The sequence below is a fragment of the Xyrauchen texanus genome, chromosome 36, assembly GCF_025860055.1.
Source record: "Xyrauchen texanus isolate HMW12.3.18 chromosome 36, RBS_HiC_50CHRs, whole genome shotgun sequence".
NCBI classification, from domain to species: domain Eukaryota; kingdom Metazoa; phylum Chordata; class Actinopteri; order Cypriniformes; family Catostomidae; genus Xyrauchen; species Xyrauchen texanus.
Window position 1 is genome coordinate 12252807 of NC_068311.1, and position 26662 is coordinate 12279468.

The 26662-nt window shown below is 42.0% G+C and overlaps 1 protein-coding gene across 1 annotated transcript in view; it reads left to right on the forward strand.

Annotated features, from left to right (window-relative positions):
- The window catches only part of LOC127629543 (WSC domain-containing protein 1-like), a 56350-nt gene that overhangs the window by 9257 nt on the left and 20431 nt on the right, over positions 1 to 26662 (forward strand). The window contains exons 2-3 of the mRNA XM_052106631.1: positions 9823 to 10520; positions 10701 to 10815. Coding sequence (XP_051962591.1) covers positions 10115 to 10520; positions 10701 to 10815 — 521 coding nt within the window. The 5' untranslated portion in view covers positions 9823 to 10114. The remainder of the gene's footprint in view (positions 1 to 9822; positions 10521 to 10700; positions 10816 to 26662) is intronic.

Here is a 26662-nt window from a genome sequence, read left to right on the forward strand (position 1 = left end):
CCATCTCCTACTCCAGGCTCAAGCTGAGGACCGGCAGATATTCTGGATCATGATCAACAGAGTGGGGGCTACCACTGTGACTCCGGAGACCCCCCACCCCCACCCCCACCGCTGACCCTTGTCAAAATGGGGCCAGGTGATGATCCGGAGGCTTACCTCGATCTCTTTGAGAAGATTGCTGAGGTGTGGAAATGGCCACCCGACCAGTTGGTGGCCCGCCTGTTACAGCTCGTCTCCGGGGAAGCACAACTAGTGGCCTAACAACTTCCTTCCAACAGTCTCCTCGATTATTGAGATCTGAAGAAGGCCATCATGTAACGGGTGGGCCATAGTCCTGAACAGAGCCGCCAGTATTTCAGATCCCTGAAGTTCAGGAAACACGGCCGCCCGTTTGCTTTTGCACAACAGCTCCGGGATGCCTGCCAGAAATGGTTGCTGGCTGAGGGAGCCTGCGGCACCATGGAGAATGTCCACCTGCTGACACTGTAGCAATTCATCTCCCAGCTATATTCACATGTATCCAGTGGTTACCATTGAGATACTATTCAGGGGAAAATAGTATAGAGTAGAGGCCGCGGTTAATTCCCACCTATTCCCGCCCATCCACTGATTTTGGGAATTAATTGGCCTGATTTTAAGAATCAATTAAGGAAAATATGTGTGGATGGGTCTTGTAAAATGTTGTCTCGGTGTGTGATATGTGATGCTATGGTACATATCACGGCTGGAGGGCCGTCTACATCTACTCTGCATCAAGATGACGCAAGAGAGAGAGTTCCTGTCCTCAGGAGGTTCCCTGAGGGGGATTTCCCTCTAGAGCAACCACGTGCCGAATCTCTCAAACACGTGTTTGACCAAGTGAGAGTAATCGAATGTAAACAGCTCCGGCCTGATGTCGCACACACATACCCATATTTTTCAATGATCAGAGATAGATTGTATCGAGTGATGCAGGACACTGAAACAAAAGAAAATACAACCCAATTGTTAGTTCTGAAGAGCTGTAGGGAAACGTTCTTTCAGACAGCTCATCATAATCCAATGGCTTGCCATATAGGTAACAAAAAAACACTCAACCTAATAATGGCCCATTTTTTTTGGGCTGGGCATTCATGGCGACATTCGCAAGTGGTATGAGGCATGCCGTGAATGCCAGTTGGTGAATCCCCGGCCACCCCAAAAGTGCCATCTACCGCTAATTGAGGTCCCCTTTTAAATAACTGGCATGGACCTCCTCGGGCCATTAGAACAGACCGCATGTGGGCATCGCTTTGTGTTAGTTCTGGTCAGCTATGCAATGCGATATCCGGAATCAGTGCCCCTGCACAACATCTCAGAACGTAGTGTTTTGGAGGCACTCTTCAGAATAATCTCCCAAGTAGGGATTCCAAAAGAAATCCTCACTGATCAAGGCACTACATTTATTTTGTGAACACTACATGAACTTTAAAAGTTGTTAGGTTTTAAATCGTTGTTTTGTATCGTATTAACCCTCTGGGGTCGACGGACGCGCCTGCGCGTCCTGCTGGATATTTTCGTAATTACAGGGAAAACAACTTAAAATACTCATTTTTGGGTATACATATAAGTGTAAGACATCATTAGGAACTATAAAGGGTCTACTTTTATTCGTGTACACTCACAATAACAACAAAACCTTGTGCTTTTGTAAAATAAAGAAAATAAAAAGGGTGAGATTTCAGCAGTCTCTGTGTTCACGAGCATATTTCTGAAACACGTCCCAAAAATGAACTGAAACTCTGCAAATACTTATGACACAGACATGAAATATGTCTAAAGAAAGCTTAAAATGTCTACTTTTAAATAAAACAATTCAAATTTAAAACAAATATTGTCCTGCAATGTAATCTGTATGAAACAAAGCGATGTACATTTTCTTCTGGCTCAACTCATTATCTCTAATGTGATCCCACCCACCAGCAGAGCGCGTCATTCATACGCTAATGTAAAACGATCAAGGGAAATGTGCACGCCCCTGACAGTGAGGTTGTAAAGCCTGTTGTATTAGTATTTATTTATTGCCCATCATTAATTTTAGATACAGATAATTGTTTTACATAGGATAAATAAATATACTATTTATTAAATCTACTTTTATTACATATTATATTTTAATGGGGAAAGCGGGTAGTTCATTGTTGTGGCAGGAGGGATGTAACGTCTCCTTTTCTCCATTAGGGAATAGAGGTTACAACAGTAACCAAGACATTCTCTATCTGTCACTCAATCAACGTTGTGTAGATGTAGTGACACTAGGGGTCCCTATACAAAATGCCACATCCAGTTGAACTGCGTTATGTGGATCGGCTGTGCAGATGCAGGCAGGCTACCTCATGCCTAGTATCAAGTGCACACAGCCCCATCGAAACCTTCCAATGCCCCACATAAGTTGCATAGTCCCTCGTATCCCAAGGGCGTGAACAAGACGTACTTACAATGGGAATAGGTCACATCAGCTGTTTTGACCTTTTCTCTTTTTTCCTCTTTGAAAACGAAAATGTACTTAGTTGGGACCAAGATATATTCACGGCTTGGACGGTGTTCTTTTTGCCCATGGAGAAAGGACACCGCAGAGACCACATCCTGCCCTAAGGGAGGTTAACATGTGGAGAGCACATCACATAGACTTACCCACCGGGAAGTATTACACATGGAAAGAAGTCGATGCGGTAGGTCCTACCTAGAAGGAAGGAGCTCTACCTGCGCAGCGACTGGTGGCAGAACAGAGCTCTGCCAAAGGGAAGACACAGGTTTACCATCAGGGAAACCATACTGTGGAAAACACCTCACATGGGATTACCGACACGGAGCCACTACATATGGAGCACCTATTCCAAGTACAGGGAGCCACTACATATGGAGCACATATTCCAAGTACAGGGGCTGACCTGACAGGGCGTTCTTCACGAGTATTGGGCTTGGCATCAAATTCCTCTGCCAAATTTGCCTGCCACAGGGTGACATCCAGGGTTCGCTGGTCCCGGGAACTCAAGTGGATAAAAAAGCACACGTTATCCCCTCAGGGAGGGGAAAGGCGCTGTGTGCAAGCGGTACACCCAGCCAGCTGACCGCATATTTACCTGTTTGTACCTGCTAACACACAGGATGAAACTGGCTCAACCCGGAGATTGTAAAATCTTGCAAATGTATTGAGTGTATTGCCTGCTGCTCTACATATGTCTGTTAGAGAGGCACGGTTCACCAGGGCCCAGGAAGATGCCACACTCCTAGTGGAGTGTGCTCGTACTCTCAGGGGGGCACAGCACACCCTGGGCCTGCAATGCCAAAGCAATGGCATACACAATCTAGTGGAAAATCGTCTGTTTGGAGACAGCCTTCACATCATTTTCTGGACTTTTCCAAGCTGCTTAAAGTTACAGTTAAAGGTGCTAGATGTAATATTTGTACCGTACAACATCATTAAATGACCATAATATGTCATTAGAAAATTAGGAAACATGCTAAGTTGAAATACAGGCTTCTCCAATAACAATGCTACAGCCAGTATATTCTACTTTTAAGTTTCCCTTCCGGGCTGGAATTTCTGTTTATCTTTTGGCCTGCTTGATCCCGTGACTACCCACTCACCAGTAGTATTTTGACACCGCCGGGTTGCCAGATTTGAACAAGTTTGCAGGAAAACAACACTGCATGCCGCAGCCATGGAAGCCAGCAAACAAACTGGATCAGAGATAACAGATTCACCCAACCTAAAAAGCCTCGCCATCCATCTAAAAACCACCATGACCAGAGGTGTAGTAAAACAAGGATAAATATTGGAGATGCCTTTGGAAGATGGAGATAGTTTAAAGCCCAGAAATACTATAGAATGGATGCTGAGTTGGCTAATTTGCAAGTCAATGTTATGGAAACCCACATGAGCTTTGAGTCTGGGGTGGGGCAGACAACTCTCCAATATTTTGAATTTGGACTGCAGTACACATTTAAAATGCTTGTTGTCAGTCTTGCATATAGAACCTTTAACTTACATTTACATTTATGCATTTGGCAGATGCTTTTATCCAAAGCGACTTACAGTGCAATTATTACAGGGACAATCCCCCTGGAGCAACCTGGAGTTAAGTGTCTTGCTCAAGGACACAATGGTGGTGGCTGTGGGGTTCGAACCAGAGACCTTCTGATTAACAGCCCTGTGCTTTAGCCACTGCACCACCACCACTCCTTAGTGTATGTAAACCTCTGACCCACTGGAATTGTAATATAGACAAATGAAACTATCTGTCTGTAAACAATTGCTGGAAAAATTACTTGTGTCATGCACAAAGTAGATGTCCTAAACAACTTGCCAAAACTACAGTTTTCCAATATGAAATCTGTGGAGTGGTTAAAAAAATTGTTTTAATGACCTAAGTGTATGTAAACGACTTCAACTGTAGTTAAAAACTAAAAAAGTTCAAACTAGTAGTTACTAAGCCCTTAGTGTGAGCTTTACATCCCAACTTAAGTGAGATCTTACACACGCTGGTGCCACCCTACCCAGAAGCCTTTATATTACACATGTATTGCCTATATAAATAGTAATATATATATGTTAATCAACCAACAATATTGAAATGGAAATATTGCTCAGTCTCTTGGCTGGATGACTTGGCTGGATGACTTTAACAAGTCATTCAAAACTGAAAATGAACACAAATGTCTGGATAGTATAAATGAAAGGTGTGCTTCTCAGTTGAACTCCAACCGCATTGAATCGTTATTAATGTGTCATATCTAATAATTATTCAGTGCAGTTTTTACCTCAAGTTTTTGAGGTAAATATCTACTGTGTTGCTATGTAACAGTGATCACTCACAGACACGTATACTGTATACACCATGTATATTTAAATAAAGTTTCTACCACTGTAAGATTTCAGTTAGCATATATCGTGCATTTACTGTAATATGACAAATAATACATTTTGTTTAATTGACCTGCTAAGAGAGAAGATTATGAATAAATTATAGTGCTCTAATAAATTAATGTGAATATTTTTTAGCACAATTTTATGTAGTATTTTTTTCCTCAAATTGAGTCACATGTTTGACACCCCTGTTATAAAGCAACATAAAAAATACTCTTTTGCAGAAAAGAGCCAGTTAGTTGTAGTTGCTTGCTTTTAATCTGGCTAATGTTCATGAATATATGGTCATTTGATATAAAGAAGAACAAGAAAACAAAAGAAGAGGAACATGTATAATTATAATTTATATTATAATTCGGCATTAACTTTTACATTAAGAATGCATAGAATGAGTGTAATGCTGGGCAAATAACAAGGAGGTGGTAAATTAACATGCATTCCTTACAGAAAAAAGACTGCATACGTTTTACGTAATGTTCTCAATATGTGTATGTTTATTAAAAAATGTCTTAGGGTATTGAAATGTTTATATTTATACAAAATATGGATTCATATACATGGATACGAAGCAGTTTTTCATTTTAGCATTTATTATTAAAAAAGTATGAATTATGTATAGGTCTACATAGAAATGGGACTGTTTATGAAAACATGTTGCACTCTGTGACTAATGGATTCATATGAAATACAAACATGGAAAACATGGAAATTCAGAAAGATATGACAAGGTTTATTTTTTACTACACTATTTGTACTGCTTACTCAAAACCACACTAGAATACAATTCCGTAAACAGATTTAACAAAATGAGATTTGGTAATGCCTGGTAGCTTTCATAAGATAAAATAAGTGCAGAATGGCACTTATAGTATGTGTTATTTATATACAGTATAACTATGCATGCTGTCTCTGTCTTTTAAAGGATAGATTTGTTAGAAGCAACTGTGTACAAAAGGCAAAAAAAAAGATACTAGATGCCAGTCACTCACTGTTCATAGCTGGAAGAATAATGATCCCTCAGGCTGATTGACATTCTCAGCCACCTCATAGGGATGGTTTTCCCTAGCGTTGGCAAGAACACCCGTCTATTCATATCAAACCTTTATGCAAATCTGGGCCCATTGCCAGCACAAGGCCAAACAAGAAGGGGTAAGGGGGTAGCATTGACAAAAAACATAGTTTTGTTAGTTTTCAGGAAGCTTTTAATTAGCTCTCAGGCAGCTTTTGAACAAAGATGGCCAGATATTTCCAAGATCCCAGCTCTCTCTCCAAGACTAGAGAGGGTTACAAGAATAAGAATGTAATTTTTAACCTCAAAGTATGAAGCATTAAAATTATGATACAGTGAAAAAAAATTAAATAATGCAAACAGCTTACTTTTTTGAGGGGGATTTTCAGTTTTAACTCCGATTTGGGCTCCGATTCTAAGTCTCACACACCAATTCATATGTGATCTGCTGATTATACTTTTATTGCCAAATCAGTGTGTGGCTCAGTCTGTGTTTTCTTTCTCTGTGGCTCCAGCAAACATATTTTAGATGAAAAAGACTGGATTGCAGGGCTCGCAGTGGGTTCTGTCGAGCTTGACTCGCTTGATTGGCAAAACAGGGACAGCCCACCCCTGAGATCAGTTAGGCTTGTTACAAAGTTTGATTTTCAAAGTTTTTGCCACACAAAAGGGATTCTCATTGGGGCTGAAATAATGGGCTGAAAGTTTCAAGAATCTTCAAAACAGTGAAAAATAAAAGTTCTGCAGATTAATGATTGTGGTGATGAGGGCGTGGTCATGTCTGTTTGCGTGAAAGAGGGAGTGATAGGGAACTTTTTACAGTGATAGCAGGGGGGATCTCAAAAGCAGCCCAAACACACCAGAGAGGGGAGGAGAGTGGCACCAGAGTGCGGTGTTGGCGTATTTACAGAGAGAATTTATATTATTGATTTTATGTTATTGAGAAGTCATTAAAGAAATGTTATGTTGTGGAACCATTAAGAAACCTGTTTGAGCACCTTGAGTTAAGAAACCCCAAGGGTGATTGCATGAACTGTGTGAGAGAGCAGAAAATAAACACTTGCTTGAACTGCTTCGTTGCTGCTTGACTCCATTCTTGATAACAAACTCCCAACAATATTAAACTGGTGCGGAAACCCGGGAGGTATGACGGAGTGACGTTGTCATGGAATCCTCACCCCTGGGTGAAGTGACCCTTGCTGGCTTCCAACAGACCCAGCACCAGGCACTTGTGGATCTGCGCCTGGAGCAGGAGCAGCGTTTCCAACTCCTGCTCCAGGCTCAAGTAGAAGATCAGCAGGCATTTCGGAGCCTGATTGCGCACAAGGGGGTTTCTACTTCGACCATGGAGCCAGCTTCAGCCATCCCACCTTGGTGAAGATATGGCCCGCCGACGATCCCAAGGCATACATTGACCTCTTCGAGAAGATGGCCGAGAAGTGGAAGGGGCCGTCAGACCAGTGGGCAACCCAGTTGCTGCCACTACTCTCAGAGGAAGGGCAATTCAGGGGGGAAGGCACGGCCGGCCATTTGTATTTGCCTGGCAGCTCCGTGACGCCAGTCGGAAATGGTTGCTGGCTAAGGGAATCTGCGGTGCTCAGGACATCAGAGATATGGTGGTTCTGGAGCAATTAATCTCCCAGTTGCGCCGTAGCATGGCCGAGTTTGTCCAGTGCCACCGTCCGGCATCCCTAGTGGAAGCTGTCCAGCTGGCCAAGAATTACATGACTGCATTTCTGGGAAGCAGTGAACCAGTCTCTCTTTCTCTCTCTCTCTCTCTCTTGATGAGAGTAATAGAAGTGTTGCACATCGATTGGGCCAGCCCAGTGGTTGTAGTACCTAAGAGCGACAGGACAGGCTGATTCTGTGCGGACTATTGGAAAGTCAGGGCAGTTGGATGCGTACCCAATGTTCATTCTCCGTTCAGATAATTCCCCACTCCAGTGGCTCTACCGCATGAAGTATACCAATGCGTGGATCACCCATTGGTACCTGGCATTTCAGCCTTTCAAATTGGAGATGATCCACAGACCAGGGGCGTAGATGGATGTGGCTGACTTTCTCTCCAGAAATGGGGAGGGGAGTTGGCAGGCCAGATGTTCCCCCAGACTGAGTAGGGTGGTGAGGGGATGTGCAGATGGTAGCATGGTCGTGTGTCTGTTTTCGGGAGAGAGGGAATGGTGTGGTTCATCAAACTGGCTGGCGTAATTTCTAACAGCTGGTTCTTGTTACAGTGATAGCGGGGGGAGACCTCAAAAGCAGCCCAAACACGCCAGAGAGAGGAAGAGAGTGACACAAGAGTGTGGTCTTGGCATGTTTACAGAGAGTTTATATTATGTAATTGAGAAGTTGTTTATAAAATGTTATGTTGTGGAACCATTAAGAAATCCATTTGAGCACCATGAGTTAAGAAGCCCCAAGGGCGATTGCGTGAACTAAGTGAGAGGGCAGAAAATAAACACTGGCCTGATCTGCTTCATTGCTTCCGGACTCCTTCATTCTTAATAAAGAACTTCCAACAATATTACAATGATATATACAATATAGATATAAAACTATTTTAATCTATTTATTTTATATATAGTATACTGTATATACACTCACTTAGCACTTTACTAGGAACACTATGGTATTAATAAAGTACCAGACAAGGTCTTCTGCTGTTGTAGCCCATTCGCCTCAACGTTCAACGTGTTGTGCATTTTGAGATGCTATTCTGCTCACTACAATTGTACAGAGCTGCTATCTGAGTTACCGTAGCCTTTCTGTCAGCTCGAACCAGTCTGGCCATTCTCCATTGACCTCTGATCAACAAGGCATTTCTGTTCGCAGAACTGCTGCTCACTGGATGTTTTTTTTTTTTTTGGCACCATTCAGAGCAAACTCTAGAGACTGTTGTGCAATAAAATCCCAGGAGATCAGCACTTACAGGAATACTCAAACCAGGCTGTCTGGCACCAACAATCATGCCACTCTTAAAATCACTGAGATCACATTTTTTCCACTTTCTGATAGTTGATGTGAACATTAACTGAAGCTCCTGACCTATCTCTGAATTATTTTATACATTTCACTGCTGCCACATGATTGGCTGATTAGATAATCACATGAATAATAGGTGTACAGGTGTTCCTTATAAAGTGCTCAATAAGAGTCTATGGGGTGATGGGAAAACTCTGCTATTGGGTTAAGATGTCACAAATGGTCAACATGTGTTCAATGAGCTGTTTCTTTTTTCCTGAGCAAAAACAGTTTTTTGTAGCAAATATCAAAGAGGTATGTGGCTATGAAGAAAGTTACTACAAACAATAAATGTTACTTATTTCAGAGAGAGGGAAAGAAATATGTGCATTTAAATCTTATATGTGAGATGTCTAGCCTTGTGTTAAGTGTGTTTATTGTGTTTCAACTGGTTTTGAGAATAGCACACTTGGATTTACTCAGGCATCTTTAAAAAGAGTAAAGATACATTTGCAAAGAGTGATGGTAGGTTGTGCGGAAAACTCTTATGTGGGGATGCTTTGGGTGTGTTATGCTAATTACTAACTGCGGGAACACTCGCACATAAGTAAGAACACTTGTACGTAATTATTAGTAAATGACACCCATTCTACTGAGAATCTTGAATGATAATTTCAAGAATGATTTACTCTGTCAACCTTAGCCACTAGGAGACTACTGTGTAACACTTTTACATTCTTCCCATCTGTAGTATACTCTTAAAGACAGACTGGAGCAATAACTGGAAGTGCTTCTCCGGCCAGCAAGGCCTCTACTCCTCTTAATTGAGACATACTACCAAAAAACTGCCATACGCGCTGTCCATATTTCTTCTCTCCAGTACTCTGGTCTATCCCTGAGAATAAACAAAAAGGTGAAAGATGTGCTTTGACTTGTGTCTAACTGCTTTCTATTTTTCCACCAGGTTCCCCGAAGTCTTTGAGCCATAAGAGCTCAGAGTACATTCTGCCACAAGTACTTGTGTCATCAAAGGATATAGTTCCACTTTCGTGTTGTCACCTAATCCTTTCATAGGTAAACAACAGGACATTTTGCCTAAGGAATTTTTAACCAGAATGTAAATAAGGAATCAGTGGGAGAGCTTTCATGAGACTGAAGCTCTTGGAAAAGGTCTCTGCCATTTTTGTTCTTGTCGAAACAATGGCAGCGTGATACCGGAGAACCAGCTATTTGAGCTATCCTTCAAGGAGGGTGACATGGCAAAGCCCTTCTACAGACTTCAACGCTTCTTGCGACGGACTCAGATGTTCCTTTTGTTCCTCGGTGTAGCCTATATTATGGCAGGAAGTGTCCTCCTTCTCCAGAGGCATGGGTTGGTTGTGTCACAACGTGGGACGAGCAGTTATTTCCCATTGCCGTCTTTGCAGTCTCCTCCCAGGGCCATGGAGGCCCCTGCCTTCCGTTCTGGATATGGCATTATGGGACCTCGCCCTCGTAGCGTTAAGGGGATGGGATACGAGGACAATGTTGGACCACAGTGGTTAATATCACGAAACCAGGAGATCCGACACTTGAGGCGACGCTGGTTCCACAGTCTTATGTCTGAAAAGGAAGTGTCCAGAGTGGAGAAAGTAACTCCAAAGAGAAAAATCAGACACAAAGGTGAAACTGAGTACTAAATGAGTTCTGTGCTTTTCTGAATGGCAAATTGGTTGTTTATGATAATTGGTTTATTTTCTCAAATATCTTCATTCCAAGCTGTGCTGCAGAATCTTCCCATCTGTTTGCAAAGAACAAGGCCACATTCTGAATTTCTGATGCAATCATTATTTCTCTACTCAGGCACATACGTTGGATGCTTTCTGGATGATGCCAAGGACCGTGCCCTAAAAGGGATGGTGTTCTATGACTTTCGGAAAATGACCATCACCTTGTGTCAGGACACCTGCACGGAAAGGTATCCAATTAGTGTTCCATACCTTCAGATAAAACACCTTGCCTTTTTTATTGTAAAGCCACCAAAAAGTGGATGGACATCTGTTGCCTGGAGGCTCTTTTATGCTCATCTTAAACCAAGAAATTATGAAACTGTGTTTAGGGAAAAGAACATGCAGTGTGCATCCCTGTGCCAGCTGGCTTGGCACATGCTGGGAATTAGATCAGGCCCAATTAAGGGAGCGCAGCTCTATCCCTGTGCTCTGCTAATATAGATGTCTGATGGAAGAAAAAGATCTATCTGCAGGGATGAAGTAAACACTTTCTCCTGTTCTTAGATCATTAAATAATTGTCCACAAGAGAACAATGGGAGAAGGTTAGCCTCTTGTAATTACCACCAGCACTTCAGAGCTTATTTAATTACTTGGGTGATATTTCCAATGTGTAGGGGTAATCTAAATAGTCTGTTGGAAAACATGAGTCTTACATGCACTTGAAATTATCTTCTTTGTTCATGCTGACAGAGTGGCTTCCCTGTAATTTCTGTTCCACCAACGTCCACAAATGGAATTTGAAAAATAATCCCTGTTTTCAGACACATTCCAGAAAACTCCCCCGTCCTCCATTAGTACAAACAGATTGTCCTGCCCAAAACTGACTTAATTAATCAGACAAACAAATCCAATCTCACACTATTGGTTGATGCAATGCTGGAAGGGTGCTGAAGCACACAGATGAATGTTTGTAAAGGGCCACTGGGTTATACTTTTAGGTGAAATCATCCTACAAATGACTTGACTCAGGATATGAGAGATGATTTTAACATAAATATAAAAAATAAAATCACACATCAGTTTTAAAGGTATAGTTCACCCAAACATTAACATGGCATCCCAGGTGGTACACAAACAAAGAGTTTTAGAAGAATACCTGAGCTCAAAGAGCTGACAACTTCCTGGTGGTACAAAATTCTATTTCCTGTATTTTTGTTTACATCACAGCATAAAAATATTTTCTTATATTCTAGAAATTTAGACAAACAGATGTGCTACTGCATAAATGTACAAAGAACAAACTCCTTGCTTTCCGCTTTCAGCCTAATGGGATTTGCCCAAAAATGCTAATTATTTCATTATTTTCTGGTACTCACCCTCATGATGTTCCAAACCCATCTTTCTTCTGTGGAATATGAAAGGAGAAAGTTGAAAGATGTTGATGATGCTCTTTTTCCAAAACAATGAAAGTGAATGGTGATTTAGGCTCCTTATGTTTCCAGGGATGAAAGAAAGTCATAAAGGTTTGGAACAACATGAGGATCAGTAATGGTAAATAATGACTGAATTAACATTTTTGGGCAAACTATCCCTTTAAAAGTTACTTTTATCAAAGGATAGGTTTTCTTTTTACTGCATGACTGTGCAGGCAGAAACAGAGCTGACATACCAGCCCAGTATTATCAGCTTATAGAGAGGCTGTGGGGAGAAAATCTCCACCTCTTGTGTTTCTGCAGGTACATGTGTGATCAGACTGAGCCATTAATTCAGACCACAGATTAACAGTGGGAATGTTCCGGGCTAGGTTGCCATGGCAGTGCCAATGCCATGTTTCAAGCAGAGGATCAGGAAAACAATTTTCAGTGGTGCTCAGGTTAATACCTGTTGAGCCCTACACCAACATGCTTGAATGAAACTATGCTGTACCTTTTTAACAACCTCCAAAAAAGACAAGAGTGCCAGAGGACAAAAGAATTGAGAATTAGCCATCAGCCATCTCAGTGTCAGAATCTCAATCAGCTCCCTGCTTCATTAGCCAGGGCACTGATCAGGGAGTCGCCATTTCTAGGGCTGTCTCAATTGCAAAATCGGTCCAGTGCACTGCAACCTTCTTTCCCTAAAAATTCCCTATTTCGCACCATAAAAACCAGGGAGTACTGTTGCTCACTATGTTCCTGTGGCAGACCTCTGCCTTCCCTACTAAGGAGGAAGGCGGAAAACGGAGTGAACAATGAAAAAAACTTTAATAACATAACCATAAAACTGATTTTCAGCACAACAAAATGTGCGGGCGCACAAACACAGGGTGTGTCTCTCTCTCACTCAAACTGGTGTCCCCGGCTCCTCCTTATCTCTATCCCACTGATTGGAGTGGTGGTGGCGTAGTGGCTAAAGCACAGGGCTGTTGCACAGAAAGTCACTGGTTCAAACCCCATGGCCACCATCATTGTGCCCTTGAGCAAGGCACTTAACTCCAGGTTGTCCAGGGGGGATTGTCCCTGTAATAATGCACTGTAAGTCGCTTTGGATAAAAGCATCTGCCAAATGCATAAATGTAAATGATTGGGGCAATTCTTCGCAAGGTGTCCACCATCATGGCCAGCCACGCTCCTCCTCCTCGTCACAGTTCCCTTACCAGAAACATTGTCATGTCTTCTGAAGTCTATCAAGTCGTTAAAAAACGAAAACAAGTAAAAAACTATGAGGTCAAAGCCTTATTTTCTCTTTAGCCTCCTGAGACCACCGCAAGACTTCTGTAAGTATTTTCCATTTCATTGTTGATTTGTAACAAGTAGCACCTTATAAACAAGCAAATAAATAAATACAATTCTATAGCAAATATTTTACCTAAAAATGTATGTCCTCATATGTGGACAGCGGGACTAAATTTGAAATAATACCAAGCTATAGAAAGTCAAATTCGTTTCATTCGATTTTTTGATTCGAGTGTTGGTTATTCATGTTTTTGAGACTTAATATTTCTAGAAAGATGAATACATAATTCTGATTCAAAGTAATGTCTAGCATCATCCAATCACTGCCAACCATGTTAAAATAAATTGTTTAATTATAAAATTCTGAATCTATGTACTGATTATCATTGTCCCATGTCTGCCAAACATGTTGAGTGGTCCAAACATCATCTGCAGCCTGAAACTGAACTTTTGGTCAGATTTTAGGAGTGAATGACTGCATAGGAAAGCTATAGGATGCACCCTTGCTCCCTATTTAGTGAATGACTTAACCTCCAGTGTGCTATCTGTCTGCACTGGTATCAGAACAGTTTGAAATGCACCTTATTTTATATAAACGTATTTTCATCCTAACTCCATATAAAGCCTCTGAAAGTAGCTTTTGGGTGAACTCAGGGTCAATTTGAGGTGCAGTGGCTCCCTTTAGCCGCCTCCCTCAACTCTTTCTCTTTCTGTCTCAATCTTATTTTTGTAAAGGTGTGTTATTATAAACAGTGTCCAACATACAACTTGAACATATACAATTTGCAGAGCATAATGTGATGCCTGATATGCACACCTGGTGTTATTTAATGTTATTTATATATACCGGTACTGTATAGGACAGACATAGGATTCATATCTATTTATGTATGTATAACCTAATTTATTACACTGTAAATTGTAGAATACAGCTTGCTTCATACATTCAGTTCAGCAACAGTTTAAGGGCTCACTTTATCATTCTTTATAATTTATATTCTAACTTTATGATTTAGCTGTGCTGAAAATGGGCATCATACAACAACATCAATCATTGGGCCCGCTCAAACAATGTCGATACCAATTAATAGGCATTTTTTATGCATTTGGACCCGCTCAAGTGTCAAGTGCCCCTCCCCCCCACCTCGCCTGATCCGCTGGCTGCAAAACAAGAGACACGACGCAACAGCCAAAGATGGTCATATAGCGCATGTTTACATAAACAAACAATACTAAAATTATGCAGAGAGTACTTTACTATTCACCAGTTATTAATTGCTTTGGTGCTATGGATAAAAAGCATCTGCAAAATAAATATATATAAAAAATAATTTTGTTCTCCAGAGGGGAACCTCAGCCCAGGAGGGTAAAGGTGCAGTGGCTTGGACCAACGAGCACCAACCCCCCCCCCCCATTCTACAATGTGAAAATGTACTGTAAAAATATGGGAATGCATTCATGAATAGCACTTTATTGTATTACAGTGTTAATGAACAAAAATATATTTACATTTACATTTGGCAGACGCTTTTATCCAAAGCAACTTACAGAGCCCTTATTACAGGGACAATCCCCCCGGAGAAACCTGGAGTTAAGTGCCTTGCTCAAGGACACAATGGTGTTGACTGTAGGGATCGAACCAGCAACTTTCTGATTACCAGATTACCAGTAATGTGCTTTAGACCACTACACCATCACCACTCCATATATCAAATTATTTAAAATTATATTTTAATCAAAATTTAGATTAAAATCAAGCGAAACGCCCCACAGATTTGTTACTGTGAAATGTTTTTCAAAATAACAAACATGTTTTTGGAACGTCTATCAGCAAACCACTCCACAGCACTCATCCGAGTACTCAGCGCACCAAAATGCAACATTTTAAAGAATTATTTAAAGCAGCATATCAAACTAAACTAGAGACATTACTTTTTACAACCAAACAGATATCCGTGATATGTATATTTTTTTTTTTGGGAAGATGATTCTTACCAAAGGCATTTTTCTTGTTGCTGCACCCATAGAAGTAGTTCATGGAAATCGACGCCACAGTGTTTTGTCACGTGACTGTGCGTAAGAAGTTTAACCCTTAAATGACTCCCTAGAGTGGCCTGAACAGTTTGCAATGGCTTTAAAATAATTTAAAACTGGGCTGCTTGTGACGTCATCACAACATTCACGCAGTCAGTGTGGCCAATTTATATATATATATATATATATATATATATATATATACATTTTAATTATTATATGGCCTATTTATAACAGACCAGCTTCCAATATTGTTAAAATCACAGTGACTGACTAGTGACTAGTATAAATCAACATAAACAGTTATAATGCTTAAGTATTCTAACTAAAGAGATTCAAATCTGCTTCTGCGCTGAAACAAAGAAAGACTGGTTATACACTTGTCATTGTATTATTTACACAGTTCACACATACCTTTGATGAGGCAGCTGTCTTCGGTTCACTTACAACTCAGTACATTTGACATTGTGTTTATTAATGCATATGGGGAGTGCCTTCTTACACAACCTAGTTCAAACCTCTCTACAATAACGGCAATATTCTAATATTGGCTATGGTGTTTGACAGAGGTGGGACCAAGTCATTGTTTTCCAAGTCACAAGTAAGTCCCAAGTCATTGCATTAAAGTCTCGAGTCAAGTCCCAAGTCAAGGCAGGCAAGTCCAAGTCAAGTCCAAGTCAATTTACAAGTCCTCAACTTTTAGCTTCAAGTCTTAAACAAGTCATTAGTGCGCTTTGCGCAAATTAGTAACAGAGTATTAATTACTATAGTAAATGTATACTAATTTTATCTAGAAGTTTCTAATTTATAATCTAATTTTATCTTCTTTTTTTTTATCGATATCAACCTGTAAAGACCAAAGAGGGTAATAAAGATGATACATGGGTCTTATCTTTGGACGCACATTAAGGCAAACCAAACTTTTACTCTAAACACGCAGTGGAAGTATGGAGGACAAAACATGCAAAAATAATAAATAAATACATAAATAAATAAATGTAATAATAAGAAAATAAATAAAGGAATAAATGTCTTGATAAAATAAATATAATTAGTTTTTAATGAAAGTTATTCCTGAATTTATTTTTGTATGACTTTTTTCCTTTATTTGTTATTTTCTCTTTTATTTTTATTCTTTAAAAAAATTTTATTCTTTCATTTGTTTTAGTTTTTTTTTATTATTTATTTATGCATTAATTTATTTTTATATTTATTTATTCCCACATGTATTTATTTCTACATTTAAATATTCCCACATTTATTTATTTTTGTATTTATTCTTACATTTCTGTCTCTTGTATGATAATGATGTGGGCGGGTCCTGCTTACCATTGGCTTAGTGTAAAAACATAAGAGCTCCAGTCAATCCAAGATTTATTGGTTATACTACAATCACAAAATAAATGGGGAGCTGTTTCTTCAACAAATCCACAAAATGAGCAAGTTTCATAAATGATATGATTTAACCTTTTCCTTTTCTTTTTTTTTCTATGTATATAACTTCATATTTTGATGTCTGCAAATCCATAATATTGTTTTCTGTTGTTATGATTGTTCATTGTAAAAGAGACAACCATGCTTCATTTCCCTGATTGTTTATGTATGTATACATCTGCAATAAAAAAACCAAAAAAAATCTATAGCTAGAGTTGCGCGACATGCGAATGAAGTCGATAATCACGCATCAAATAACTATGTTTCATTTAGAGTAGAGGTGCTTATTGATGGTTTAGGAGAGCTGTGTCCGTTATGAATGTCTTAGCACATCCTGGATTGTTAAACTCTCTGCAAAACTTTTCCCTGCATATTCAAAATCTGTGTGAGTTAAAGTGTGCTAATGTGGGACGTCCATCTGCTTCCGATAAGTGAGCTCTCAACCAATGATGCACTGGAGCTCCGCAAGGACCGCCTCCCTCATTTCCATGTTGCACACAGTAAAGTAAAAATAAATACATGTATAAATAAATAAATATATATGGGAATATATAAATATGGAAATAAATATATGTGGGAATAAATAAATATAAAAAATAAAATAACACAAATAAAAAAATATGCAAAATAAATGAATAAATAATTAAAAGCTAAAAAGAATAAAAATAAAGTTAAAAATTAATATAGAAAATAATAAAAGGAATAAAGTCATACAATAATAAATTCAGGAATAAATTTAATTAAAAACTAATTATATTTGTTTTATCAAGACATTTATTCCTTTATTTATTTTTTTATTATTACATTTATTCATTTATTATTTATGCAGGTTTGGGCCTCCATATGAAAGGACGCTGAACGTGCTGAACTGGTGAATGAAATCTGAAATATTACCAGGCAGTGGCTAATTGCAGACATTTAAGTTGCATATATGAGTTATATACTGTAAAGTAAATGATCGGTTTTGTGATTTTTAGAAGCATAACCAATATAATTAAATAAATATAGCTAAACGCATGACAGAGGACCAGCGCGTCCGCAAATTAATCAATGTGTTTACATGCACGTTCTGACCAGTTATGCTCAAAAAGCACCAACATGTTGTAACGAACTCTGATCCTCAAGTTCACCCCGCCCCCTCTAGCTCTCACGCTCGCTCCCAATCACCAGAATATTAGTTTCACCTGCACGGTTCATTTCCTCTATATATACTCTGCCCTCTCTCCCCACAGTTGTTGGTTATTGTTTAGATACCCCTTCGCTTTGCCAGCTCTAGTGTTTCGCTAGCTTCCCCTGTTTCTACTACTCGCTTGTTTTGTCTTTGTGTATTCTGATCCCCCGGCTTCGACCTTACGCTTCCCTGTATTACGCTTCTTTGGATTTGCCCCTTTGCCATATTCTGATTTCCCGGCTTTGACCTTACGCTCCCCTTGACTACGCTTCTCTGGATTTGCCCCTTTGTACTTTTGCCATTCTGCCAATAAAGCAGTTTTACCCGACATTGTGACTATCTCTTCTTGTGCGTGTTACACATCGATATGCAGACTTTGTTAGCCTGTAAATCTGCCATGTGCTGCCATAGACATGTATGTTACTGAACCATAGCTGACGTAAATTAGTTAACAACTTAACTCTGTCTGTGGATTTTCAGATGCCTCACAAAATAGGACGTTGTCGACGAGGTGTCTGTAATTTTGGAACCCAGGTTCTACATGTTGCAATCCTTCTGTTGCCTTTAACGCTGTATTCAATATATCCCAATTATATCACCTTTGCGGACTTCAAACTTGGTCCAGCTTTCGTGGAAGCTGATTGGTTGGTTGTCTGATTCGTTGAATAAGGAGTGTTGACATGCAGATTTGTAAATCAAATTAATCGTTTATTTGGGAAATTAATTGTTGATTTACTGCACATTTTTAATTATACAACTCTTATCTTTGGTTTTAAAATGTACAAGTATTTCCAAGTCAGACGGCTGAAGTCCAAGTCAAGTTGCAAGTCATTGCTGTCAAAGTCTAAATCGAGTCACAAGTCTTTTTTGATTCTGTCGAGTCGAGTCGCGAGTCATCAAATTAGTAACTCGAGTCCGAGTCAAGTCCAAGTCACGCGACTCGAGTCCACACCTCTGGTGTTTGAGCACTACCTGTTTTGGTGCAAAACTGTCCGCTATAAAAACAGGTGCACAAACACCATTTCCTCAGAATTTCTTCCTTCAAGACAGCGATCCTCTCTCATCTAGAAGCCCTCTACACGAGTCAGTGGGCAGAATATTTATGGCAGCGAGAAGTATACCTGCAGTTCTTCGGCGAACATCTCTCTTTGATCCAGAGACTTTCAAAGAGCTACGGGCTGCAACAAACTTAGTGCTGTGTGCCACTAAAGTCATGGCGCAGGCTATCGGCAAATCTGTGGACAACCAGTTAATTCTGGTTCGTCATATATGGTTGACCCCCACAGAGTTGAGTGACAGGGAAAAAGCCTCTCTGTTGAATGCTTCAGTGTCTCCACCCAGCCTCTTTGGCAGCGAGGTGAACAAGTTTGCAGAGTATTATGTCGCTACTCAGCAGCAGTCACAAGCCATGAGACATGAGAATGGAGCATACCACAGCCGGCTTGCCCTCGCTCTGTTTCTAGCCAGAGCCCGGCAAAATGCCCCATGCCTGCTACCTCAGCGCTGGCACCTGCTGCCACCGAGCCACCGGTGAGGCCACGCAAGCCGTGGCTCAAACGGTAGCAGCCATACCCACCTCGTGCCAACGGGAGAAACAGCAGCACAGCAGAAGCATTCCTGACGGGCGCAACACTTTGAAGCGGAAAGCGGAGCCCGTGGTTCCCTCAGGGTCTGCTTCGAAGAAGGTTCAATTGGAGACACTTTTGCAAAATGTTGTTTCTGTGACTTATTCAGTAAAAAATGCTATAAAAAATGCAATAAAGAATACAGCACTCGTTGCAAATGCACAAGATGCTCATACATTCTCAAAAAAAGAGCCCTTTTCCACTTATTATGGAAAAGCACACATATTATGCACAACCGCTTCCCTATTGTGTGCGTCGCATCATATCATATGGCGAGAAAACCAAATTGCCCTCTGTCCTTTTACATGGATACGCACAAAAAATTATCGAACATGGTTATACAATCCAATTTGCATGCCAGCCACCCCGATTCAACAGCATTCTGTCTTCCAAGGTTTCACCCGAAGACGTGCCAGTGTTACTAGCTGAAATACACAATCTCATCTTGAAAAGTGTGATAGAGATTGTGCCAAATTTTCAAGCTCTAAAATGGTTTTACAGCCATTATTTTCTTCTTAAAGATGGCAGACTTTGACCGATCCTGGATATGAGACAGTTAAAGCATGCACTCACAAAGCACCCATTCAAAAGGATTACTCAGAAATGGATCTTATCGCATGTACGCCAACATGATTGGTTTACGTTGAGAGATCTGATGGATACGTACTTTCATATCCAAATTGAATGACACCACATGTTGTTTTTCATATTCACGTTTGAGGGAAAAGTGTATAATTTCAAAGTCTCTGGCTCCTCGCAGAAAGCATTGGGATTTATGGCAACGGCATCTGAACTCTTCAGTGCTGGCAAAAGCGCTGTGTGCCACGACATGCTTGGCGCCAAGGGCACATGTATAACACTCTTTCCCACCGCTGTAGAGCTTTAGCACCATAGACAGCTCATTGGTTTTACTAGTAAGGTGTTGCGCTGGGGCAAGTTGACTACAGACGCTTCCAACACAGGTTGGGGGCATGTGCAATGGATGCCCGACTTTCGGCACCAGGACAGGGGCAAAGAAAGTATGGCACATCAACTGCCTAGAGCTAATGGCTGTATCTCTAGCCTTAAAGGATTTTCAGTCAGAAATAGCAAACCGCCATGTCCTGGTTCGCTCAGACATCATGCCAGTTGTGGCATATATAAACCAACAAGGCGGAATAATTCACAGCCACTGTTTTCTTCTTTTTTCTTTTTTTCACCATCCACGAGATGCCTCTACGCGGTAAAATGGAAAGTGTTCACTGATTGGTGTCTCTCACATGGCAAAGACTCAGTAAACTACCCCATACAGGAAATTCTCATATTTCTTCAAGGGTGATTAGATGCAGGACTCAATCTGTCAATGCTCAAAGTGTATGTAGCAACTATATCTGCGTATCATGCACAAGAAGCTGGTGCATCAGGCTAGCATTATTTAATCATAAAGTTCCTTAAAGGAGCAAGCCGATTAAACCCACCTCACCCGGCTACAGTCCTGACTTGGGACTTAACTTTAGTCCAAAAAGTTGTTGATTTGTGCATGTTCTCCGTTAAGACCGCACTACTTTTGGTTCTAGCCTCAGTACAGTGGGTCATTGAACTGCATGCACTATCAATTGACAGTTCATGTCTGGAGTTTGGCCCTGGTGTTTCAAAACCACTGTCAAACCCAGAAAGGCTGTGTGCCTAAAGTTCTAACCATGCCCTTCAGAACGCAGGTGGTTCACCTTCAGGCATTCTTCCCTCATCCATTTAATGTGGATGAGGAACAATCATTGTATTGTTATGCCCTGTGGGGGCACTACATGCATACGTTGAGCAAACACGCCAGTTCAGACTGTCTGATCAGCTCTTTGTATGCTATGGAAGGTGTACGAAAGGAATGTTTGTCTCCAAGCAAAGACTTTCTCACTATATTGCCAATGCAATTGCCCTGGCTTATGAGTCGCAGGGTAAGACTTGCCCAATTGGTGTTAAAGCACACTCAGCTAGAGGAATGGCCTCCTCGTGTGCATGGAAGAATGGTAGGTCCTTACAAGGCATATATTTTGCAGCAGGATGGTCTTCTCAAAACACAGTCGCAAGGTTTTACAACCTAGATGTAACATCTCTGTTTCCACAAGTCCTCGCTGTTTAGAGCGCTTGCTATTTCGTTTGCCAAACATATATTTATGTCCCTCCCCTTAAGGACGCTACTCATCATTTTACACAACCGCCTGTATTCAGGCCATTGTAATTTCCTGACTGGGTTCGTGAAGGAGTTAATTCATACTATATGACTATAGTTCATACATTCATTTTGAGTGCTCCCCTCCTGGCCCAACATGAGGGTCACTCACAGTGCATACTCATGTTGGTCGCTGTCCCACAAGACTGCGGCACCATGCTTCCTTTCTGGGTGGTTATGTAGTGTAGTGCGGCATGATGGGATTCTGTTCCCCATATGCGTGTTCCCCATATGCATTAATAAATGTAATGTCAGGTGTACTGAGTCGTAAGGGAACGTCTCAGTTACGTACGTAACCTCAGTTCCCTGAGATGAAGGAAACGAGACATTGCGAATGCTAGCTGCTCTACAAGAGGCACAAGCGATGCGTTCCTTGTTCTCAGACAGAAATTTTTAGGAAATGGTATTTGTATACCTGTTTTTATAGTGGAGAGTTACACACCAAAACAGGTGGGGCTCAAAAACCATAGCCAATATTAGAATATTGGCATTATTGTAGAGAGGTTTCAACTAGGTTTTGTAAAAAAGCACTCCCCATATGTTTCAATAAACACAATGCCTCGTTCTCTTTGTCTCAGAGAACCAAGGTTACGTACGTAACCGAAATGTTTCAAATACTTCTGGAAAACTGTATTGGTTCAACTGCGTGATCTTGTGTATGGGTCACTCTGTTTATGTGTCTATTAAATCGTTTTGACAGTCGTTTTTTTGTGTGTGACTACATTTAACAATGTACACAAGCACAATATGCCCAGTGTTTTATTCCATTTTAAAGCATCATATTACATTTAACATTAGGTGACTTGAAGAGGTAATTGTTAAAGTTATTTCCGCATCCCCAATAATAGGATACAAATCAAGATGAATTCATTATCCTACTTTGTCTAATTCTGCTGACTTTATGACTGATCTTTGATATCAATCGTGTCTTAGTGTGAATTAAGTAAAATTTCTCTCTTGAAAGAAGTCTAACACGAAACCCACATAGGTTTTAAAAACCATTATTTTACTTGATAAGCTTGATAACATTGTATATAACAGTATATGGTCATTCTACGCCTATCATATAAGTCATATCATGCAAGTTATAACTACTTACATAAACATCTGGACTTATGTATAATGGAAAATCTCCTTATGGTTCAACATGCGTCTACAAACAACACAGAATGGCAGTGACAGCCAGCATGCCCTCATCTACTTTCATTTATTTCTTACTTGTTTTATTCAGGTTTTGGGGCTTTTGTAGATAAGTGGATAGATGAATCAATCAGATATCTGCCTTTTTTCACTTTTCTTGGTGCAAAGGGCAAAACGGCATGTTTACCTAATTAAATGAATATCAGGTGCTAAAATTACATCGAATTATAGGAATATACTTAAACATCTGTTGTTGTTTATGCTTGAGGACATGCTATTGGCTGTTTTCACTGCATAATTAATGAGGTACGTCTGTGCAAGTTTTGGGAGACTGTTTGGGGGTATTATAAATAAACATTTAAAACTTATTTGGGGTTGACGATGGATGGATGGATGGATGGATGTTATGCTATGTTTTTTTAGTTACCCTGGGTGAGATTAATGTTCCTTTGAGTTACTTGTGATACTGTTTGCCAGTACCACATGTTTTACAAAGCTAATAGGAGACCAGAATCAAGTAAATTAATTGAATCAGTGACGATTTTTTAAGTTAGTCTGTGAATAGTAGATCTTGCATCATCTCAAATTGGAAAATTTTCTGGTGTTTTTACATGACCTGATCATAGAGATGTGTGTTTGGAAGCATTGGATCAAAACAAAATGTTGGTTTAGATAAAAATGCTTTATGAAGAAAGTTTCTTAAGCTTGGTCAAGTTATCCCCTCGAGGTTGATGTCGTAACTATTCCATCTGGTTCCAAAGAAGCTTCTTTCTCCAATGATGTCCATTTAAGTAGCTGTATATTCTTACAAAATTTTTATTATACTGTTTTTAGATAGATTTAAAACATATTAATGTGTCATTATATTAAAATGATATAGTTTTTTGGAGGGCTGTTAAAGGGACAGTTTACCCAAAATGTAAATTATCTCATCATTTACTCATCCTCATGCCATCCCAGATGTGTATGTCTTTCTTTCTTCTGCAGAACACCAACAAAGATTTTTAGAAGAATATTTCAGCTCTGTGGGTCCATACAATGCAAGTGAATGAAATCCAACATAAAAGTAATACATATGACTTTAATATATTTATTCTGAAGCGATATGATAGGTGTGTTTGAGAAAAAGTTATTTTTTCACTCTAAATCTTTTTTTTTTTTTTCACCAAAAGCTATAGAATCACAAACATGAAAAGTATGAAAAGTTCTCCCAAACATGAACGTTCTGTCATCATTCTCTCACCCTCATGTTCCAACTTTCTTCAGTCAACGCAAAAGAATATGTAAGGCAGAATGTTTGTCGTGACATCATGACAAGTCATGAATCACAAGTCAAAAGTCTGCTAGATCCCCCTATTGACAAAGATGATATGAAGATGTGTGCAGGAGTTTCCCTTGTTACTGTGAGATATCTGGCCAGCTGGCCTGGAATGGGACTCTACAAAGGGCCGCCACTTGTAATGCTTGGCAGACAACAAGGCAGACAAAGGTTGAGGATCCACAAGCAGTAACTTTATTTAACTAAACAAACACAAAGGAAAACCCACGATGGGGAAATAAACATAAGCAGGGAACTCGGGAAGGAAACACAGAGCAGGCTTAACAAACATACCAACAAACATTACTAACATGCAACGATCGACAGGGACTGAACAAACAGGCAGGGTATAAATACAAGACAGGACCAATGAACAACCAGAACTCAAAATGATATGATGAGGTGATGAACAGAAACCAATGGGAAACTAACGAGGACAGGTGAGAACAATGAACAATGAACACAATGGCTAACAAGACTATGGAGGTACAGAAGGTTCAAAAGTGAAAACTATGGAGTGATGAAAGTATCAAAATGGAAGACAAAAGGGAAACAGTAAAACAGGACAAGGTCATACGTTACATAGCCCCCCCTCTAAGGATCGGATCCCAGACGATCCAAAAACGAGAAAACAAAACCCAAGACAAAAACCATAGAAAACAACATGATGGCACCGGGGGTAGACAGACAGACCAGGGGGGGGCACATGAGCAGGGGGGCAGTCCAAGGGGCACAGAGGGCAGGCAGGAAGTCCAAGGGGGGCAACAAGGGGAAATTAAACAGTCCACAGGGGCACAAAGGGACAGGTTTCGATGGTCTGGGAGCTGGCCACCGGGTAGATGCAGGAGGCCTAGGAGGAGACCACTGGACAGGGACTGGGTCAGGGGGCCTGGGAAGAGGCCACGGGACTGGGACTGGGTCAGAAGCCCTGGGAGGAGGCCACAGGACAGGGACCGGGTCAGGAGGCCTGGGAGGAGGCCACAGGATAGAGGCCGGCTTTGGTGGCCTGGGAGGTGGTCGTGGGCCAAGGGCCGGTTCAGGGGACCTGGGAGGTGACCGCAGGACAGAGGCCGGTTTTGGTGGCCTAGGAGATGGAGTGGCCACAAGGGAGGCCGGCGGAGCCGCGTGAGGTGGAGCCCAGGAGGACCTCTGAGGCGGAGCCGAGGGAGGTGATGGCTCAGAAGGCCCAGAAGGCGGAGCTGAGGGAGGCTCAGGAGGTGGAGCTGAAGGAGGCTCAGGAGGCGGAGCCGAGGTAGGCGGCGCCGTGGGAGGCTTTAGGAACGGAGACCAGGAAGGCTCTGGATTCTCTGGGGGCAGAGACGTAGGAGGCTCTGAGGGTGGAGCCGTCGAAGGCTTGAGTGGCTCAAGAGGCGGAGCCGTAGGAGGCTCGGGAGGCTCTGAAGGCGGAGCCGTCGAAGGCTTGAGTGGCTCGAGAGGCGGAGCCATAGGAGGCTCTGGAAGCGGAACCGTAGGAGGCCCCGGAGGCAGAGCTGGGGGAGGCTCTGTGAGCTCAGGAGGCGGAGCTGAGGGAGGCTCTGTGAGCTCAGGAGGCGGAGCTGAGGGAGGCTCAGGAGGCGGGGCTGAGGGAGGCTCAGGAGGCGGGGCTGAGGGAGGCTCAGGAGGCGGGGCTGAGGGAGGCTCAGGAGGCGGGGCTGAGGGAGGCTCAGAGGAAGGCTCAGGAGACGGAGCAGAGGATGGCTCTGGAGGCAGAGCCGCAGGAGGCTCGGGGAGAAGAGCCCTAGGAGGCTTGGGAGGCGGAGCCGTAGGAGGTTCGGGAGGCTCTGAGGGCGGAGCCCTGGGAGGCTCGAGAGGCGGAGCCCTGGAAGGCTCGAGAGGCTTGAGAGGCGGAGCTCTGGGAAGCTCAGAGGGCGGAGCTCTGGAAAGCTCGGGAGGCTTGAGAGACGGAGCCCTGGAAGGCTCGAGAGGCTTGGGAGGTGGAGCCCTGGAAGGCTCGAGAGACTCGGGAGGCGGAGCTCTGGAAAGCTCGGGAGGCGGAGCTCTGGAAGGCTCGGAGGAGAGCTCTGGGAAGGCGGAGCTCTGGAAAGCTCGGGAGGCTGGAGCTCTGGAAGGCTCGAGGGAGACTCTCGGGAGGCGGAGCTCTGGAAGGCTCGGGAGGCGGAGCTCTGGAAGGCTCGGGAGACTCGGGAGGCGGAGCTCTGGAAAGCTCGGGAGGCGGAGCTCTGGGAGGCTCGAGAGACTCGGGAGGCGGAGCCCTGGGAGGCTCGAGAGACTCGGGAGGCGGAGCCCTGGGAGGCTCGAGAGACTCGGGAGGCGGAGCCCTGGGTGGCTCGAGAGACTCGGGAGGCGGAGCCCTAGGGGGCTCGAGAGGCGCTGGCTCTAGGACGGGCATGACCACTGGCGCTGGCTCTTGGACGATCACGGCCACTGGCACTGGCACTGGCTCTTGGACGGTCATGGCTACTGGCGCTGGCTCTTGGACGGTCATGGCTAC